This window comes from Antechinus flavipes, chromosome 6 (assembly GCF_016432865.1).
Source record: "Antechinus flavipes isolate AdamAnt ecotype Samford, QLD, Australia chromosome 6, AdamAnt_v2, whole genome shotgun sequence".
In the NCBI taxonomy this organism is placed as follows: Eukaryota; Metazoa; Chordata; class Mammalia; order Dasyuromorphia; family Dasyuridae; genus Antechinus; species Antechinus flavipes.
The window spans coordinates 167088757-167109990 of NC_067403.1; the positions used below are offsets into that span (position 1 = coordinate 167088757).

At 37.0% G+C, this 21234-nt stretch overlaps 1 protein-coding gene across 1 annotated transcript in view; it reads right to left on the bottom strand.

Moving 5' to 3' along the window:
- Positions 1-1426: 1426 nt before the first annotated feature.
- PARM1 (prostate androgen-regulated mucin-like protein 1) overlaps positions 1427-21234 on the bottom strand; it is a 126162-nt gene continuing 106354 nt past the window's right edge. Inside the window, exons 3-4 of the mRNA XM_051966327.1 lie at positions 15356-15434; positions 1427-6450 (exon numbers count right to left, since the gene is read on the bottom strand). Of these exons, the coding sequence (XP_051822287.1) occupies positions 6366-6450; positions 15356-15434 (164 nt within the window). The 3' untranslated portion in view covers positions 1427-6365. The remainder of the gene's footprint in view (positions 6451-15355; positions 15435-21234) is intronic.

The window sequence follows — 21234 nt, forward strand, 5'->3', positions numbered from 1 at the left end:
CCATATTCTTGTAGAACTCTAAAAAGCTAAGCCGGTGGCTGCCGAGATATATCAGAAGCAGTTATCCCTTTAAAATGATGGAGGATTCAATGGAATTGGAAGCATTGAAACTTTGACATCAGGGGATTGTCTTATTTCCATCACTTCATAAAGGCATAACCCCTATGTTGCTCTGTGAATATTGCTTGCCTGGAATTAAGAAGACCTGAGTTCAAATCTCAGACACACTAGTTGTGTGACCCTGGATAAAACACTTAATTGTTTTCCTTATCTGTCAAATGAACTGGAGAAAGAAATGTACTCCAGGATCTTTGACATGAAGTCACCCAAATGGGGTGCAGACAGGCATTTATTCAAACTGAGCCACAGTAGAAACTTAGTGAATAAAGTCACCCACTGCCAGATTAGAGCCCTGGTGACTAGAGGAGGAGGATGATCATAATAATAATAGAAATAAAAACAGCAGTTTAATTTATGGCATTTATATAATACTTTAGGATTTGCTAAATATTTTCCATCCATTATCTCATTTCAATCTCCACACCTTTGAATATAGTGCATAGTATCACAAAGTAATGAAACTGTTCCTTTAAAAATATTTTATGGTTTGTAGTTGTGGAAAAATACAGAATTGTACACAGCAGCTGTGGAGATAACACTTGTTATTCTACATTCCATAAGTTGAAAATGTTCCCATCTAGGACAGGTAATCTGGAAACGTTCACAGAAAAAAGCTATGTCCACCCCTTCCTGATATCCAGCTGATCTCAAAATTGACCTTTACTGTGATTGGTTTAAGCTTTTCTTGCTAATGCTGCAGAATGATATTTAAAAGTGGTGTATAAAAAGAATACATTGATTTTATTCCTGTAGTATCTACCCAGCTAGCTGAATAAAAAAAATGTAAAAAACCCTTTTTGCTTGGTCTCCTGATTCCTTCTTACTCATCTACCCCATCTTCATGGACACGTTGAGATTGATCAGAAAGGACTCCTAGGGATCAACTTCAAATTTAATTCCACCAGACTTTTCACCAAACTATGTTCTTTATCTGTAAGAAGTGCGAGGCTACACATACAGGACCTCTGATTCTCCTAAGCTTTACTTCTGTACCTAAAATTCCATTTGAACAGCAACCTAGTTGTGGATCAAAGACTAATAGTCTTCAAACTGGAAGGATCTTAGAAATTATGTATACTAGAGCAACTTCCCCGTTTTTCGAAATGGGGCTTTGAGAGATGAAATGACTAGCCCTCAGGTAACACTGGAAATAATCAGACACTGCTAAATAGAACTTGGGACTTCTGACTCCAAATCCAGGTTCAAACAGCAAAATGCCCAGTTCAAACTGTTCTGTGGGCCTAATGAGCTAGAATGATCTTCACCCAAGATATAAAGTTAAGAAAGAGAAATCACACTAACCAGATACGCACTTAAAACAACTTTAATGGGTATGATAATAATTGGTACGTGGGATATCTTAGGACAAATGTGGTTACAATGACATCAAATATCCAATCAACTTGCCCACTTGTGTTCTTATCTTTCAAGAACAGTTTTTCTCATCCCCAAGAAAAGTAAACCAGTTTCTTTTCTATTCATTTGGTTTTCTCCATCATCCCTTACAACCACTACTTTTAAAAGCAAGGTGTGAGTGATACATTCATTTGACAAAGAAGGTTAAAGGCAAAGAAGGTGAATTATTGTACAAATTTGCATCTGGTGCAGCTATGATCTGTCCTCTCTTCTGAGAGGAAAAGGATTGAGTCATGCATCTGTGCAAGAATGATGAAGGATCAACAGGTGACATGGAATCCAAAGAAATCCCTCCAGGGATCAGGAAGAAAACAGGATGTTGTACAGCTCAGCTGTCGTTGGGGCTTAGGGCTCCTTAAAATACCATCCTGCTATCTCTGGCCCCTGATGTTACCTGACAACCCATGCTGATCATGCTCCATGAAGCCCCTTTCCATTTGAAGTCAGAGACTGGAATTCAAAGTTCTAGGCTGGTAATGTCCAGCAATCTATTGTATAAGGGGAGAACACAGCCATCATGACATTCAGATAATGCTAGGATACAACTATGCTTTTGCATTTGGAAGTAGGAACAAGAGATTCTTGTATCAGCAAATGAGAAACTTAAATATTTATATGCCTACATAACTCTTAATATTTATAGTGATTTTCTCTAGAGGTTGAAAACACAATGCATACATGGTCTCATTCATTCTCATAATTTACCTGTGAGGCAGGTAGTGGAAGGGGGACTGGAGATGAACATCAACTCCATTTTATAGATGAATAGGCAAAAATACACAGGGAGTGGGCACCTTAAGTAGGGTCACATAGAATGAGCCAAAAATCACATCCATTTCTCCTATGTCTTGATGATCTAGGCAGATCAACCTGTCTGCCTACTTAATAAACAGTTGTACCAACAATGTTTTCCTTAGTGTGAAGAGAACTTAAAAGTCTATCTTCCTAAGCCAGTTATATCATTTGTCAGCATATTACAGATGGACTGGTTTCATTTCTTTGTCAAGATGGCTTAAAACACACTAACAGTGATAGAATCTTTATGATCAAATCAATTCTTTCACATAATCACAAAAGGGAAAATTATTATTAGGGCTTTTTGGAGAGGCGGTCATTCAGTGTATGATCTATATCTCTGGCTCCCAGGTCCATTGATGTATATCTTCTCTTGAGCAACCATTGCTTCATTCTGAGCTGGATTCCTTCAGATATCAGCTAAAATACCACCTTTTGCAAGAAGTCTTTCCCAATTCCCTTCAGTGTTAGTGCCTTCCCTCTGCTGATTGTCACCAATTTATAACATATACATATATGTACACACGCATGGACATATAGGTATATACACAGTACATATATGTATATGTGTTTATATATACACACACGTGGGATATATGTATATATCAGTTACATGTTTTCTCACCAATTAGTCTGTGAGCTTCTTGAAAATAAAGACTGACTTTTCCCTTTCCTTTTACCCCCATTGTCTAGCACTTAATAGGTGCTTAATAAATGACTATAGACTGATAAACCAATATGAAAGACAATTGGAACCCAACATAAAAGATACTCCAGTGAAAAAAGATGCTTCTTGAATCCTATTGGCAGGAATTGTTACTCCTATGAACTCAAATGTACATCTTAAGCTCCACATGTTTAAAACAGAATTTATTATCTTCCCTCTGAACCTACCCATCTTAGGAACTTCTTTATTGTTGTGAAGGACAAGCTTATTCTTCCAGTCATCTGGGTCCTCAATCTTACTATCATCTTCTACTCTTCCCTCATATATAATGAATTGCCAAATCTAGTCATTTCTTTCTCTCCATCTGTCGTATATATTCCCTTTTCCTCACTCACATAGCCTCCAAACTAATTATCTAGCCTTATTATCTCTCATCTGGACTAGAGCTTTGTAATTAGTTTCCCACCTTCAGGTCTCTTCCAACTTCAATCCATCATCCATAACAGCTGCCAAAAGGATATTCTTAAAATTGTAATGCCATTTCAAAATGGCTCTCACATGTCTAGCATCAAATGTGGTTTTCTTTTGGACACTTAAACCTCTACCCAATATGGCCCCTTCCTATCTTTCCAGTTCTCTGACATGTTGCTCCCCTCCAAAGACTCTGTGGTTCAGTTATATTGGCCACATACATTCCACCTCCTATCTTTTTTTCAGCCTTTGTACCTGTACTGGAATGCATTCCTTCCTAATTTCCAACTCAGAATCCCTAGTTTTCTTTTAAGATGTGATTTAAGGGCTTCTTCCTAAAGGAGTTTTTTTTTTTTTTCTTGTTCTATTAACTGCTACTGCTATATATTTTAAAACTACTTTCCATCTCTGGATTTATCTGTGTATATACTGTTTCATTAGCATGAAAATTCCTGCAGGCCAGATTTTTTCACTTTTTATAGGTGTCCTCGGGGCTTAGCATATAATAAGTGCTTAATAAATGTTTGTTATTGATTCCTCAGGCAGAGTCTGAACTCTCTCAGGACTATTTAAAACTTCAGGGGCAGACCCCAACATCCAGAGGAATTGACACTTCTTGGCTTAAATGCTACAAGGGCATCCTAAAGTTAATTTACATGTTTTTTGTTTCCCAGAGTGGGGTTCTGGTGTTCCTTCCTTGCTCTTCAAAGGGCCCAAACTCTTGGGAGTCAATTTATATATCAGCTACCTGTCAATGGCAGGCACAGTGTTGGATGTTGGGAACATAAAAAGAAACATGAAACAGGCCCTGTTTTTGAGGAACATACATGTTAAATTTAGACCAATTGGTGGTGTTGAATAGGGGAAGAATGAGCCGAAGAAATGAGATTAGGGATTAGCCCTTTCTTCCTTTTTCTTTAAAGATCCTAATAGAAACATGCAAGAAGCTCCATGGCTAACAAGTAATGTGAAAACTACTCCTGTTCCTGAAAATATGAGAAGATAAAATAGGGAAAAAAAGATCTGTGGTTTTTTAAAATTACTAGATAGATGAAGGACAGCTAACTAATGGGAGGTTCTTTGTTTCCTCTCGTCTTTTTAAAAAATAATCTCTATTCTTTAATAAATAGCTTCTGTAATCTTTATCCCTATTAAATTCTTGTAGTGAAGGATTACGGTGGTAAAGCGTCAATTTTGGCACCTGAAAGCTTAGGAAACAATTCTACTTCTGGTCAGTGATGGAAGAAAGGCTGTATATTGGGTAATTACCCCTCGTTATTGTGTAGGGGTATAATACATCATTTGCAGGAGACCAGAGAGATACAGGAGAACCACAGAGTTCCTATGCGCCAAACATGTCATCTATCAACAGCAAGGGTTAGATTGTAAGCTCCTTGAGAGCAGGGATTTATTATTTTTATGATTAATTTTGCCTTTCTTCATATATCCAGAGTTTAGTACAATGTCTGGCAGGAGGTAAGTGCTTTAATAAATGCTTGTGGACTGACTGGAATAATACCTGACCAGATTTCACAGTCTCTATAATTTAGAATGCATTTAGCACAGAAGAAAGGGTGATGACATGTTTAAAAACAAGTACAAAGTATATTTGAATTTCACCAGGATATGGACCTTGCAAAAGTCAATATGGTGATTAAAGCTACAAAGGGGAAATAATTGCTGTTAAAACAACACTGTTTATTTGTGTGGGCCTCATTTCATCCAAGTGAGCATTGTCCTATGATGGTTCCTTTTCCTTAAAAAGGTGCTGGTATTTAATCAAGTTTCTTTATGCAGGAAATAAATACATGCCTTGGCTTGTCTACACAGTGAATAAGAGGAGAGTTAGGGAGTGCAGGAACTAGGGGACAAGAAATGAATTGATCACACTGTAAATACCCTATCTACAGGACTATGTAGGTGAGAAATTGAAGAAATGCTTTCAGAATTCATCTGTGGCTGACCTTGGATTACTGAAAGGCAATAAGGCCATGGCCAGCAACCTCAGGAGCTTGTGGAGAGGGTGCTGTGGATTTCTTCCCATAAACTGTAGCCCACAGCATACCCAGAGGTCTCTCTGATAGCCTTTTCCGCATCCTGCCCCAACATATGCCCTGAAATCCAAATACTCTCTCAACTCCAGAGGGGCTGGGGCTCTTTCTCATCTCCCTCTCTGCCTCAGACTTTTTAAGTTTACCTTAAAGGACCCTCATTGGGTCCATCAAAAAGCTTGCAAGCACATGGTTTCCAAGGAAGCTGGATGCCTTTGGCATCTTTAATCCGAGACACCTTGTGAAGCAGAGAAAGAAAGAACACGTTGGGATCTGAAACTCACTTGTTAATTCTGCCCCTCGGCAGGCTCCCTCCTTTCATGCGCTTTCTATTTTGATCATTCCTTAATTAGGAGAAGAAAGAGCCTGCAACCATTTCTGCAGAGCTGCAGCTGGGATCCAGGACCAGATAAACAGGGATTAAAAAGGAATTGGAGAAACATGAGCTTCTGCAGATGAAAACCCCTCTAGTGATCATTTTCTCTGGCTTTCTTTTATGGAGATTTAATATGATTTCCCACATAAAAGCCATCTTTGCTCCTCTAAAAGTATATCCTTTCTCCAGAGCAGCCAGGGTGGTCTGATCTTCCATGTTGTCTCATTCAGTTGAGATTTAGTTTGGATTCACCTAAAAATGATAGCTCTTTTTTCCCCCCTAAAGAGAAGGGAAACAGAAACCAGAAGAGAAGAAAAATAAAAATTAAAAAACAAACAAACAATAAAACCAACAAAACAGGCCACAGGATTGTCATTGAATGCATATCAGGTAATTAGCATTAATGCTACTGGATAAGCACTTTTAAATTAAAGAACATATATGTCTTGTCCCATTCAGTATTCCTCTGTTAGGAATCATCATAAAGTGGGTTGTTATAATTGCCCCAGGATCCGTAGTCATGATCATCCAGCAGCCTTCCATAGGAAGAATGCCTGGAAGAAAAGGAAAATGAGAGAGTTGGTTACTTGGAGTGGAGTTGGAACAACCCCAAATTCTTATCTTATCTGTATCTATTCTCTGCTGTGGTGAAATTATTATTATTATTGCAAGGCAATTGGAGTTTAATGGCTTGCCCAGAGTCACGTAGCTAGTAACTGATAAATGTCTGAGGTCACATTTGAACCCAGATCCTCTTGACTTCAGGGCTGGTGTGTTATCTCCTATGCTATCTAGCTGTTCCTTTGTGGTAAAAGTATAAGCTAGATTTTGGTAACATCACTTTCCCTATATTACCCTCAAGAAATACACCCTCTGTTATTCTGGGTATAGAATCTCCCATTACCTCTTTCTTCTGGGCCTTTTAATACTTTAGAGGTTCTGTGGATGATGAGATTGCCCATCTCTTATTCATTGCCCTTGCTACTTGGCATCTTTTTTTTTCCATTCACAAATGCCTCTCATACTACTTCTCTATGAATCTGAAAGCTAGAAAGTGTAATAAGCTTCTTAGCCAATTCTTTTTACCTTCCTTCCCCTCATGCCTTCCATACTTATAGTCTACACTTCCATCACTGGCTGTTCTCTGATTGGGAACAAAATTGATATATTCTAATAGAAAATGAGATCCAATGATTTTTTAAGTCATATAGAATTAATCACAAAAATATGGAAGCATTAGCAATAAGGCTTTTCTTGTATTATAAAAATGTGAGAAAATTAATGTAGTAACAATGTCTTTGATCTGATGTCTTTCTGATCTCCTTTGAAGTATGGAATAGATAGATGGTTCAGTTGATAACAGTGTTGGACTTGGAATCAAAAATACTTGAGTCCAAATTCTGCCTAAGACATTCCCTAGCTGCTTGGCTCTGGACAAGATACTTAACCACTGACTTGCCTAGTTTCCTCATCTGTTAAATGTGAATAATAATATCATCTACCTCCAAGGATTGATATGAAGATCAAATGAGATCATACATATACACATGTATACATTATATATATATATATATATATATATATTATATGGTGTTTTGCAAAACTTAATTGTTACATAAATGATAGCTGTTATTATGTAAAATAATATTTTATTTTCCCCAATTACATGTTAAAACAATTTAAACATTTTTAGAAAATGTCAAATTACAAATTCTTTCCTCTCCCTTCTATTCCTCTTCTCTGACATGATAAGCAATCCAATATAGATAATATATATGCAATTACGTAAAACATTTCCATGTTAGTCATTTTGTACAAGAAGACTTGAACAAAGACTTGAGAGAAAGGAAAAAAAAGAAAAGAAAGAAAGAAAAGAGAAAAATAGCATGCTTCAATCTGTGTTCAGACAATATTAGTTCTTTCTCTGGAGGCAGGTAGTATGCTTCATCATTAGTCCTTTGGAAATATCTTGTATCATTGTATTATTGAGAACAGCTAAGTCATTCACAGTTCTTCATCATATAATATTGCTCTTCCTGTGTTCTCCTGGTTTTACTCACTTTAGTTTGCACCAGTTCATGTAAGTGACTTTCTCAGGGTCCCACCACTAATAAGTATCTGAGGCTGGGTTTGGACACAGGCTTTCTTGATTCCAAGTCCAGCACATAATCTACTGCACATTGTACTACCTTTATGTTAAATGAACCAAACTATATATAATAGATATTCAATGTCCTTTCTCTCCCTGTCTATTTTATACAAGGGAATGTTCATATTCATGACTTTCAAATTTATAACAAGAGGAAAGAAAAAAATTTAAAAGAAAGAAACTGGTAAATGTATCTATTTGGGTTATGATTATACCCATTTACATCACTGATGGTAGCAAATGTACTTTTATGTACATTTGTGTAAGTTAGTGTAACTAATTTAAAGAAGAGTAGCCATGAACTTTGTCTTCAATCAGTATCAATTAAGGCGCCATCTACAAGGATGGATAAAAGTTTCTTCTTAAGCTGAAAACAGATCTTTATGCAGAAAAACAATGATAATGACTGTTAATGACCATCCAAAGTGGAGGTTGCTTCTTTGGCAGTAAGGAGCAAGGCAATGGAAACTCCTCAAATTGTGAAATTTGTACAACCCGAATCAAACAGAGCAAACTGCCCAAGCATTGGTCTGTCAGGAATATTAACTCTTATTATTCCAGTTGTTTCTTCCTCCTCTTTCTCCTCCTCCTCTTCTTCCTCTTCTCACACTGGAATTCTTGTTCCCCTCTGTGCTGCTTTTCTCAAATACTGAGGTGCTCTATGGGACCTAGCTGTAGATGAGGATCAAGGCTGTTATTTTCTGTGTGCTTCAACCAAATGCAGCTCAGATTTCAGTTTGAATTTGTTTCTTAATTTAGAAATAAACACTGATAAAAATGGAGGGCAGGATGTAGGAGATGGGAATATGAATGGATAACAAGAGATGTCTAATAATTTTGCAAGTATCTCAAGAGGAAGCTGGTATTTGGGAAGAAATGTTAATCCAAGACAAGTCAACAACCATTTATCAGGCATGTACTATTAGGTGCCAGGTCCCGGGCTAGAGAAGATGAGATGGAATGGAATCACTTATACCTGTCAAGAGGGATATAAAAAGAGTGAAAATAGTGGCTATTCTCAAGGAACTCACAAATTAATAGGGGATACAGCATATAAACAAGTATATGTATGCAAACAGCTCACAAGCAAGATATAAGATAAATGGAAACTAGTAATGACAGAGAGAAGCATTACTATCAAGGGGAAGCAAGAAAGGGAGATGAGGACCTGAAGTCAGGAGAACTAGAAGATGGAAAGAAAGGAGAGAATTTGAGGGATGGAGGAGAGCCAGTGAAAGAGCTGGAGTTAAGAGATGTAGTATCATGTGCAAGCAAGGAGGCAGTGTTATTAGAGCATGTATTGGGGAATAAAATGCAAGAATATTCAAAAGGAATTCTAGGTTATGAAGGGCTTTGAATGCCAAACAGAGGATTTTATATTTGATTCTGGAGCTGATAAACTTCTACTGGATTTTGTTGAAAAGAAAAGGAAGAGGTAATATGGTTAGACTTGTGTTAGAAAGATCAGTTTGATAATTGAGTGGCAATTGAATTGGAGCAGGGAGAGACTTGAAGCAAGAAAACCAAGGGTGTACTGATAAATGTTTAACAACCAGCTCTCATTCAAACTTTTTAATGATTTTGCTTTTAAGGTTAATTTGCGTTATTAACATTTTTCTATTACTTGAAGTCTAGACAATCAGCATAATAATAAATCAAATCCTGATCTGTAACATCTGCTAAAATGTTCACAGTAGAAGTTTAACAATCAGTTTTTGTTTGCTGGTTCAAACCCTGAAAATGGCCAATCTGCAGGCTGCTGTAATATCCAAGAGACATGCTATGAATCTGTACCAAGGGAGTGACAGTGTCAGAAGGGAAATGAGGCCATATTCCACAGATTCTGCAAAGGTGAAATGGATAGTAATAGACTGGAGAATGAGGACTCAAAGATTATACCTACATTGCCTGCCTGGAGGATTGGGAAGATGGTTGTATCTTCAATAGTCATAGGAAGAAGAGTTTTTGGGAAAAGCTAATGAGTTATCACTTATTCACCCAGTTCACTGGGACATAGTGAGTTTAGGATGTTCATGGGACACCTAATTTGATATGTCCGACGGGTAGAATGCAAGACTGGAAGTCATGATAAATGTTGGGATCGAGAATCATTTTCAAAGTGATAACTGAGGCCATATAAGCTAATAAGATCACCAAATGAAATACTGCTCAGGGGCAATAGAAAAAGGACCAGGAGAGCATCCTGCGGGACCCTAAGCTTACTGCACATGACCTAGGTGAAGATCATGCAAGGGAACCTGAAGAGGAGAGGTCAGACAAGTAGGAGGAGAAACAAGAAAGAGCAGGGTCATGAAAACCTAAAAAGAAGGAGGCATCTTCTTCCTATTAAGGGGAAGATGGTTACTGACAATGTTCAAGGTTATAGGGAGATCAAAAAGGATAAGAATTGAGAAAATTCATTAGATTAGGCAATTAAGAAACCACTTGTAACTTTAGAGAGACCTGTTTCAGTGGAATGATGAAGACAAAAGCCAGAGTGCAGAAAGTTGAGAAAAAGAGGGGCAACCCCAATTATAGATGGCTTTCTCAAAGAATTTAGTTATCAAAGGAAGAAAGATATGGGGCAAAAGATAACAGTGATGGATTGATCAAGTGAAGGGTTTTTTTATTTTTGAAGATGAAGGAGATAAAGATATGTTTGTAGGTTAGGAAGCAGTGTGTAGATAGGGAGACATTCAAGATTAGAGAGAGGATAGATAATAGAAAAGGAAATTTATTGGAGGAGAGGGGATGGGAGAAGATGGCTTGAGCAGGTAGAGGGCTTAGCCTTGGAAGGAGTCGTCACTTAGGACAGGAGTGGCATTTGAGTGATATAAGATGAGGAAGAAGAGAGAATAGGGAGCTCTTAGAGAATGGCCTCAACTTTTTTCAGTGAAACATGAAGCAAATCTGTCAGCTGATGAGGTATGGGAATGGGAGACAACGTGAGGTTTGAGAAGGATGAAAAGATTTAGTAAAGTCATTACAGTGAATAAAGATAGTGAATCAATCAGAGGAGATATAAAAGGATTGCCTTGCCACAGGGAAGGTACTGCTAAGATCATGTAACACAAATGATACATTTTGTTATTTTCTCCAGCTCTTATTCAGTTGCCCAAGAATAGGCATGAAGACAATGCATAGTGGGAGTAATCCACAGCTGGAGATTGGCAGGACATGAAAAACAATAGAGTAAGAGGAGCATCCAAAAATGAATTGGGTCACCAAGGAGAGTATAGTCAGTGCAAGGTTGATCTTCTGGGAAAGAGCAGAGGGGCAGAAGGATTGGAAATAAAGGTGAAGATGAAGACCATGTTAGACACTGCAGGCAGAAGGAAAAGTGGAATAATCATAGATTATAATTAGATAGAGGAGTTCAGAGTTCATGAACATGGAGGTGGAGTGCTTGTGGATGGTAGTCAAGGTATGATCATCTTTGTGCATGGCTGAAGTATAGAGGTCATGAGAAATGAGTGAATTGAAGAAGTTGGCGGTTAAGTTATTTGAAGGAGTATCTCTCTCTCTTTCTCTCTCTTCCCTCCTCCTTGCCCTTTCTGTCTCTGTGTCTCCCTCCCTTTCTCTCTCTTTTTCTCTGTCTCCATGTCTCCCTCCCTTTCTCCCTGTCGCTCTGTATCTTCTCTCTTTCTCTTTCTCTCTGTGATTCCCTCCTTCCCTCCTTTTCTCTCACTCAAAGATAGAAAACAGGAGAATCAAAATTTGAAACCAGATCCTTTGACTACGAGTCCAGTGTTTATTTGTTATTCAGTCTTGCTGGAGAAGTAATATGGTGTAGTGGATAGAGAATTGGACCTTTGATAAACAATCTCTGCTTCTGATACATACTAGCTATAATACCCTTGCGTGATCACTTAACCTAAGCACTTTTCTAAATCTCTAGTTTGTGGACTAAATGCTAATCTGTATAAAAATAAAGAATTTCTATACTGAGTTCCTCACATCAGTGAAAACACATATATAAGCTTAAAGAATATTAGCATTTGTAGAATGCTTTAGGCACATTATTTCATTTGATCCTCATAAGTCTTATGGCATAATGATGTGAATGTAATTACAATCCATTTTTACAGATGAAAAAACTGAGGCTCAGGGAATGTAAGAGATTTGACCAAGAGAGAGAGCTAGCAAGCATTAATAGAATTTAACAGTTCCCCCTCCCAGCTTGGCCAGTGGTAGTATTTTCATTTGTTTATTTAAAAAGTCACCTTCATTGATTTTTGGTACAGGACATCAGTTGCCATAAACTAAGAAGCCTCAGAAAATAAAATATCTACTATGCTGTAGTTTTTTGTACATTTGGAGAAAATGTAAAAGGGGGTTGAACTTCTAGTTAGGGCAAGATCTAACCTCAAGGAAAAATACCTTTGAATTACTAATAATTTTCCAAGCATTGGATAAGAGCCTATATAGATGAGTAACTAATTATTGTTTGGTGATGGGGAGGGGAGGAATAGGGGAAATCCAAGAGACTGTTAAAACAACGCTTGACAGGATTTTTATTGTGGGCTTAAGATCTGTGAGGGCCATTAATCCATTGCTTCTTTTGCCTGAATTCTAACAGAGCAGCAGAAAGGGTTTTTCCTCTGGGGATTTCTGTATGAGAGATCTGTTCATTTAAGTTGTCAGTGTCAGAGATCAATAATGATACTCCATTTCCATTTCCATGAGAACTGTCAGCATTTGAGGGGGAGGGATTGTTCAAGGGAGGCAACCAAGACCCATTTCAATTTGATATTTCATTGACCTTTCCCATCTGGGATAAACTTGGCTCAAAAAAAAAAAAAAAACTATTATATTCTCTTGGAAATTTTATAAAAATTTAATCAGACATCAATAGGAGCTACAACAATTTTAAATGGCCTGTTAATGAAACTCGTAGATTTTATTTTATAGTCTTCTTGTTGGGGATCAACACAGAAGCAATTGTTGTTCTGGTTTCTTATAGCATATCAGTCCTATGGTACTGATTCAAGATGGTTTGTCTTTCTCTTTCTCTTGGCTATAAGAGTTGGTAGAATGTCTCCTCTGGGCTAGACCAATACCAGAGATTCTACATCAGGAATTCTTAACATTTTTTGTGTGTTTTTATGCTTTTAGCATTCTGGTGAAAGACTATGGACCCATTTTCAGAATAATATCTTCAAATGGATTAAACAAAATATGTAAGGTAAGATAGGAAACCAATTATATGGAAACACATTTATATAAATATGGAGGAAAAAATCATAGATACCAATTTAAGAAGTCCTGATTTATATCCTTTGTGGAATGGGACTGGCTCCCATTCTCTCTCTCTGTCTCTGTTTCTATCTCTGTGTTTCTCTCTCTCTCTCTTTTTCTCTCTCTCTCTCTCTCTCTTTCTTTTGGTTTGAGGTATCATTCTTGCTGTAGACCTTCTAGGCATGGGAAGTCTCTTTTTCAAGAAATCTGTAATGTCCATAGATTCATAATTGAAAGGGATCTTTGAGGACAGTTATTTTTGCAGAATTGGAAGCTAAAGCTCATTTAGTTTCAGTGACTTGACCAGTGTCAAAAGTGTTTGAGGAATAATATGGACCCTATGTCTAGTGCTCTGTCCATTATGCTATTTAGGTTGAGGAAATTCCCAACTAACAAATGGACTACATATTAAAAGTTTTTTTTCTAAGTCAGATGTCTGAAACTTGAAAGGCAGTTTCTTAGAGAAGCTGTTATAAATAATACTTTGGCTTATGGGATATTTGCTAGAACGTGATCCATTTAGGTAGTATAAAAATGACACAAATGAATATGACATGGACATGAATATTTATTTTATTATTTATTATTATTTACCTGAATGGTAAATAGCTGGGGAAAAGCAGGTTTTATTAACATTGGAGGAAGACAAAGATGTTGAAGGTGATTTCTGGGTACTTTTAATATTTATTTTTGCTTCTAGGTCTCCCCTATTTTGCCCAGGCTAGAAGTGTAGTATACACTCCCACCTCCATAGGCATTCTGCATTTACATTCGACTTGGTGCAACACGCCCCCTCACCCCTGCCTCATTAGTTTGAGTCCAAATGCATCTCAATCTATCCACCAGTTTCAGTTTCTTTCACAACAGAAATTACAGATGTGTGCCACTGTGCTTAGGCCTATAGATACTTTGAAAGAGATATTTGTTTTCCTTCTGGACCAGATTTATGTTTTCTATAAATTTTAAAAAAATATTTTGGTTTCTATATTTCATAACAATTAGTTTCTTTTGCAATCCTATTAATTCTATTTTATCTACTTAAAACATTATTCTGAAAAGGATTGAAAGATTTCATCTAGCTTCCAATGGAGTACCCAACACAAAAAAAATTAAGAGTCCTTTTAGAATGCCTCTAGGGCTGGTTCTCTATCCACTACTCAATCTAGCTACCCCATAGATTAAACTTAAAAGTTTATCAAGAACACAATTTTTTTGAGAGTTGGTTGTTATACATTTACCAGCACACCCTGCCTAGTTCAAACTTCTTATTTTACCCATGAGAAAACAAAAAGTCTGCTACCTAAGACCTATGTGACCTTGAGTCTTGCCCAAGGTAACATGGATCTTAACTGGAAAAGATGTGATTTGAACCTAGATTTTCTAATCCAAGATCTGATATATGTTGCACATTTTCGGAGTCAGGCAAGAAAAAAGAAGGATAAGGATGCTATAGATGTATTATGAGAATGAATTTTCTGATATGAACATGATTGATTGAAACATATGTTGTTTTTCAATTGTTTCTGACTTGTCAAAGATACTGGAGTGATTTGCCACTTTCAGTTCATTTTACAGATGAATTAACTGAGGCAATCAGGATTAAGTGACTTGCCCCAGGGTCACAGAGCTAGGGAGTGTCTGAGGCCCGATTTGAATTCAAGAAGGTCAGTCTTCCTGACTTGGGACTCTGTACTCTAATCACTCAGCCACCTAGTTGCTCTTGAATGAGACATATCCTAAATACTAAACTGTTGAGAAGAAATAGAGAGTATAAAGAGACTGAGAACTCTGGGAAATAAAGAGACTCTGAAGAAATTTAGCAAATATTAGTGCCTTCCCCTTAAAAGGATCTCTGATTTATTCTGGCTATATTTTGTTTGCATGTAGCCATCCAGATCTTGGAATATAAACCCTTTTAGGACAGGGTTTTTTTTTTAAACTTTCTCTGTATTCAATTGTGCTTGGCACATGCTAGGTACTTAATAAATTATTTTTGATTGCTTATTATTGGCCAACAGTTCAGAGCTAGGAAATACAATTTAATTCACGAGGGAAAATAAAGCAAATGTTACCTGATTTTCAGATAGGCGGCTATTCCAAATACCAGCAACACCACTGCAATCACCGTCACAGTAATGGCTACAATGCTTCCTGCAAAGAAGGAAAAAGATGGAAAGAGAGAAAAAGGCAAAGAATTAATTGACTTGGGAAAGAAAGTACCTGACTCAGTTCCCTGTCTAACCCCATTATTCTCTCTGGAGAAAGCTGAAGGCAACCAGCTCATGTCTACCATGCTTTCTAATGTATGAAGTATAGGATCATAGTGAGGTGCAAGGTTTTGCTTCCATTAACCAGGCTCTTCTATAAGTTCAGTAAGAGGCAGTATGTAGACCATGTGCATAATAATCACAATTCACTGGCTGTTCCCCATGTCTTCTCATCTCTGTCTCTTGGTTTCCTTCAAATCCCAGCTCAAAGCTTACTTTATCAGTCCCTCATAATTTCAATGCCTTTCCTCTGTGGATGATCTCCGACTTGTCTTGTCTTTATCTTGTTTGTATATGGTTGAGAGAAATGCTTGTTGATAACCAGTGATTTGGGGAGATCCAGAGTTCCTCTCTTTTTCTAAAGTGCCAATTTCAAAAGTTTAGTCTTTGAAGGCTGAATTAACTTTTCCCTCGGTCCTGGTGGGACCCCACTCAAACTTTTCTCCATGGGTTTGGTTGGGGATAAATTCTTTGAATAGATTGCCCAAGGCTGGAAAATTTAGAAGTAAATAGCATAATCAAAGTTTATTAGAATAGTTCTAACTCCTCATGGTAAAATAAAATTTTTCATTAATTGTTAATCAGTCAGAGTTGATTGCTATCCTCTGGAATACCCAGTTTTCCCAAGGGCTTGTAACCAGTGATCCTGTTGCCATAATGGTCTTTGGTACTAAAAAGTGCTACTGACCTTTTTTTTATTAATATATGTTATTGGACCTTATTGATAAAATGATTAAATTACCCAGAAACTGTCAAACATTTTAAATGCCACATAGTTGTTTGCATGTTTATTGAACTGTGAAGTGAGCTCCTCAAGGGCAGGGCCCGTCTATTTATTTATTTATTTATTTATTTGATCTCCTATGTATCCAGAGCACCTAGCTCAGCCCCCGCACAAAATACACAGGCACATAATGCATACTTGTTGACTGATGATGATTGTCTTTCCTGACCATTAATTAATGATGAAATAAAGTTGTGTATGTACAGTCTGGCCCTGGGATCTGAGATACTTGGGAGTATCAGTTCTAACTGTAGCATCGTCCATGTAATTTTGGACCTGTTATTTAAAATCTCTGGGAATCAGTATGGCAGAAACTGTGCAGAGACCAATATCTTACACCATTTACCAAGGTAAGGTCAAAATAGATACATGACTTAGATATAAAAAGAGATATTACAAGAAAATTAGAACATGAAATATATTACTTATCCTTATGGATAGCTGAACTTTTTTTTTTTTTTTTTTGCTGAGGCAATTAGGGTTAAGTGACTTGCCCAGGGTCACACAGCTAGGAAGTGTCAAAGTGTCTGAGACCAAATTTGAACTCAGGTCCTCCTGAATCCAGAGCTGGTGTTCTATCCACTGTGCCATCTAGCTGCCCGGGGTAGCTGAACTTTATGATTTTAAAAAATAGAGAGCAAACAGGTGAAAAACGGTCTATTTTGATTACATTAAATTAAAAAAATTTTACAAGTAAAAGAAATATAGCCAAGATCAGAAGGAAAACATAAAATTGGGAACAATACTTCTATACATAGTTTCTCAGATAAAGGTTTCAGATTTCAAATATGTAAAAAACTTTGCCAAATATATGAGAAGATGAGTCATTCCTTGGGAGTGGCAGGGGGGAAGGGAAGGAAAAAAGGGGAAAAATTTACATGATAACTTCATTATATATTTAAATAGAATAATAAATTATGCATAACAGATTTACAGTTTCATGTGCAACCATTTTTATTATAATATGGTAATGTTTGTTTTATTCTGTAAATTAAAAATAAAATAAATAAATATTTAAAAAAAAGAATATTTAGAAAAAATTCCTATTTCAACAGTTTTTCAAAGTTGCATTTTTAAATAATGATATACAACATGGTTCTGTCACTGCATAATTTGCAAAAATGAGTAAACACTATTTACTTTTGTAACATGATGTATTAAAACTTATTTTGAATTTAAAAAAAATCTCTGGGGTTCTGATTTTTCTCTCAACATGATTCATAAAAAATATGTATTAAAAAAGTTATATACATGTATAACCAGAAAAAAATGTTAAAAAAGATTTCTGGATGCCTCATTATCTTCATAGACCTTGATTTGTACTATGACTTATATATGAAATAAGCCCAGTGAAAGAGAAGCAGTCTAGTGCCAACTAAAGTGATTGGGGCCATATTGATTGATTAGTAATATTATATGTGACCAAAACAATTTAGCTATTTCTTTTAAAAATGTAAAGAAATCAGAACTCTTCCATCTAGATGAATGAGATGTTCTTTAAAGAATATATATAGGTAGATGAAAACATTTATTCAGTACTTTGATATGTGTTAGAAACTATGCTAAATGTTAGAAATACAAATGCAAGTAAACAAGATAGTCTCTGATTTCAAGGGTCAAGGCATTTGGAGGACCACATAAAGAGATATAAGAAAGACAGAGAGCTAGAGGGGAGATTATGAAAAGACCGGGAAATGGCATAGAAGCCTGGGCCCTGGCAAATAAAGGCAAAAATTCACTTAGCAGAAATAAGTGGTTCAGTGGATAGAGTATGAGATTTGAAGTCAGGAAGACCAGGCTTAGCTGCTTACTAATTGTGGGAAATTTCTGGGGAAGAAATTTAACCTTTGTCAGTCTCGGTTTCCACATCTATAAAATTGGGATGATAATAGCATATGTCCCACAGAATTGATGTGAACAGTAAATGAGATAAAATATACAAAAACACTTTGTAAATCTTAAAGAATTATATAAATGTTAGCTATGATGATGATGAAGGTGAGAAAGGATAGGATGAGTTAGGGAAGAATGAGTAGTCCAGTTTGGCTACATTACAGGGTACAGGTAGAACAGTATTATGAGGTGTCTGGAAAGATAAAATTGGGGCCAGACTGCAGAGTCTTTAAGACTATGAAAAGACTAAGGTATTTATATTTGATCTTACAGGAGCCACTGAAGATTTTTGAGAAAGGAAGAAGCAGCATGGTTTCCTTCAAATTCCAACTCAAATCTTCTCTTAATCCTCCCAGTTAGTAAGTGTATAGGGCTGCTTTTGAACTCAGGTTTTCCTAACTCCAGGCCCTGAATTTTATCCATTGACCCACCTGGTTGCAGGAGAAAGCAAAAGAATGCCAAAATTAAGTGGTAGTGGTAGGAATGTAGTAGGATGCTTTAACATTTATTTTTAAATTCACAAACATTTTATTTCTAGGGGTTCACACATAGATAGATGCAGCTCTGTCTGACTTCTGCTTAAATATAATTATAAAATGAAATGATCAGAAATGTTCCTGCCGACTCAACACAAAGACGATTATTTCTTTAGTCCCAAAGGACTGAGAATTAACTCTCCCACATATTAAATGTCTGATTCAGTTTTGAAGGGTTGCTTTCTGCTTTGGGGGAAAGGGGAGAGGTCTCCAAAATGGATTGAGATGAGACCAATTGAGAGTTCATCAAATGAAGACTCAGTCATTTTCTTAGATACTTAATGCTTCCTGATGATTCTTTTCAAATGCCCTAGAATTTTCACAAGGTTAGAAAAAGAGTGCCTGTAACCTAGAGGGAAGGGAAGGAAGTTCAATGATTGCCTCTTAATAATAGAATTTTGAAAACTAACCCCTTGCTCCTCTTTCTGTTTAATTATCCTTTTTATGGAGACTTTAAAGAGAAATTACATAAACTCTTTGTCCTCCTTTCCAAATTTCTTGAATTTGCTTCTATTTGCTTCAGGGATATTCATAGTTTTTGCTTTCTTTGGGAAAATTTTTGTCTTGATTACCAAGGTATCAAAATAGTAATTTTCTACTACACACTTGACCAACTCTGAAACTTCACAAGAAGGGAATTAAGTACCAGATATATTGTCATCACATGTGGACCTACAAGCAAGAATAGAATACATCCTCATGAGTTAACTGGAGAATTTAGAACTCTCACTCAGGGTCTTTCCCCAACTCCCAAGTGCCCAATGCCCTGAGTACAGTCAAACTCATAGGGTTGTGAGTTGGGGGTTGGCTGTAGCGGTCATTTGTAGATGTCCTCATCCTTTTGACTCCACCCAAAAAGCAACAATCACTGATTTTGTAATTCCACGTAAGTGAATAAGACTGATGTATAAGTAGGGCTAAAAAAATCATAAGATATGGCAATATCACACCAGGCCTGATTGGAAAGGAGACGGGAAAACTCTACTGATTTCCATATTGTGTAAAGAGAGAAAGCCAAGCTAAGTCCACTCAGCAGCCTAGCCAGTGGTGTTTGTGTCTCAGGAAAGGAGTGTGAGTGGAAGAGACCACAAAAGGTAACCAAAAAGACCAAAAGAAAAAAAAAGAATAAAATTTTACTATGTAAACAATTAAAACAACAGAGAGTAGTCTAAAAACAGAAAGAAAAATGAGTAAAAGCTCAAAGAGAAACCAAGTCACACTGAAGAAATATCATTTTAAGGAAAGTGAACAATATTGCCTGGTGAAAGTCAGAATCCTGTGAATGGACTAGAGATCATGGAATGTCAACATGAAATTCCAGGATGGTTCAAAAAAGAAATGGGAAAAAAAATGAAAGAAGAAATTAAGAATGAAATTATGTCAGGAATTGGCATTCAACATATACCTCTCCTTTTCTCCTTTGCTGGATCCTCCTGCAGATCACATCCTCTTAGCCCAGGTGTCCTTTAGAGCTTTGTTTTGGATCCTCTTCTTTTCTCCCTCTATATTAATTCACTTGATGATCTCATAGATAGTGACTATATCTCTGCTGATGATTCTTAAATCTACCTTTTTGGCCCCAATCTCTCTGCTGACTCCCAATCTGGCATCTCCATCTGCCTTTCCAATATCTTGAACTGGATGACCACTAGACATCTTAAATATAATATGCCCCACACAGAATTGATCAATTTTCTTCCTGTAGAAGGCTACGCTACTCTCTTAGTCCCCCAGATCTGCATCCTGGAGTCTTGTGGATTCCTCACTATTTCTCACCCTCTACATCTAAGAACTCTCAAGTCCAGGATCTGCCAAATTTATCTTTGCAGTTATCTCTTAAATATGTCCCCTTCTTTCCTATGGCACTGCTAGCTCTCTGGTATGTTATCTCATTACCTCAAGCTAGAACGATCTCATTAGCTTGCTGGGGGTCTGCCTACCTGAAGTTTTCCCTATAACTTAAATCAGATCATGCTCCATCTCCACCTCCCACTCAATAAACTCCAGTAATTTTGTATTGTCTTTTGAAGCAAATACAAAATGCTCTGTCTGGCATTCAGAATCCTTCCTAATCCAGTTCCCTCCTACATTTCTAGTCTTCTTAAAACTTCCTCTTTAATACAGACTCTTTGATTCTGTTGACACTGGCCTCCCGGCTGTGTATTTCTACGCTTTGGGCATTTTCTTTCTTTCTATTCCCCTGAAGTATTTGGGGGTCACAACCCCAGGGTCACACAGCTAGGAAGTGTTAAGTGTCTGAGACTGGATTTGAACTCAGGTCCTCCTGACTTCAGGGCTGGCACTCTATGCTCTGCACCACCTAGCTGTCCCCTCTGGGCATTTTTTTGCCTGTCCCCATGTTTGGAATGCTTTCCCTCTTTTACTTGGATCACTGACCTCGTTGGCTTCCTTTAAATTTCATCCATTAATCTTCTATAGAAAGGCCTCTCCAATCCTTCTTAATTCTAGTG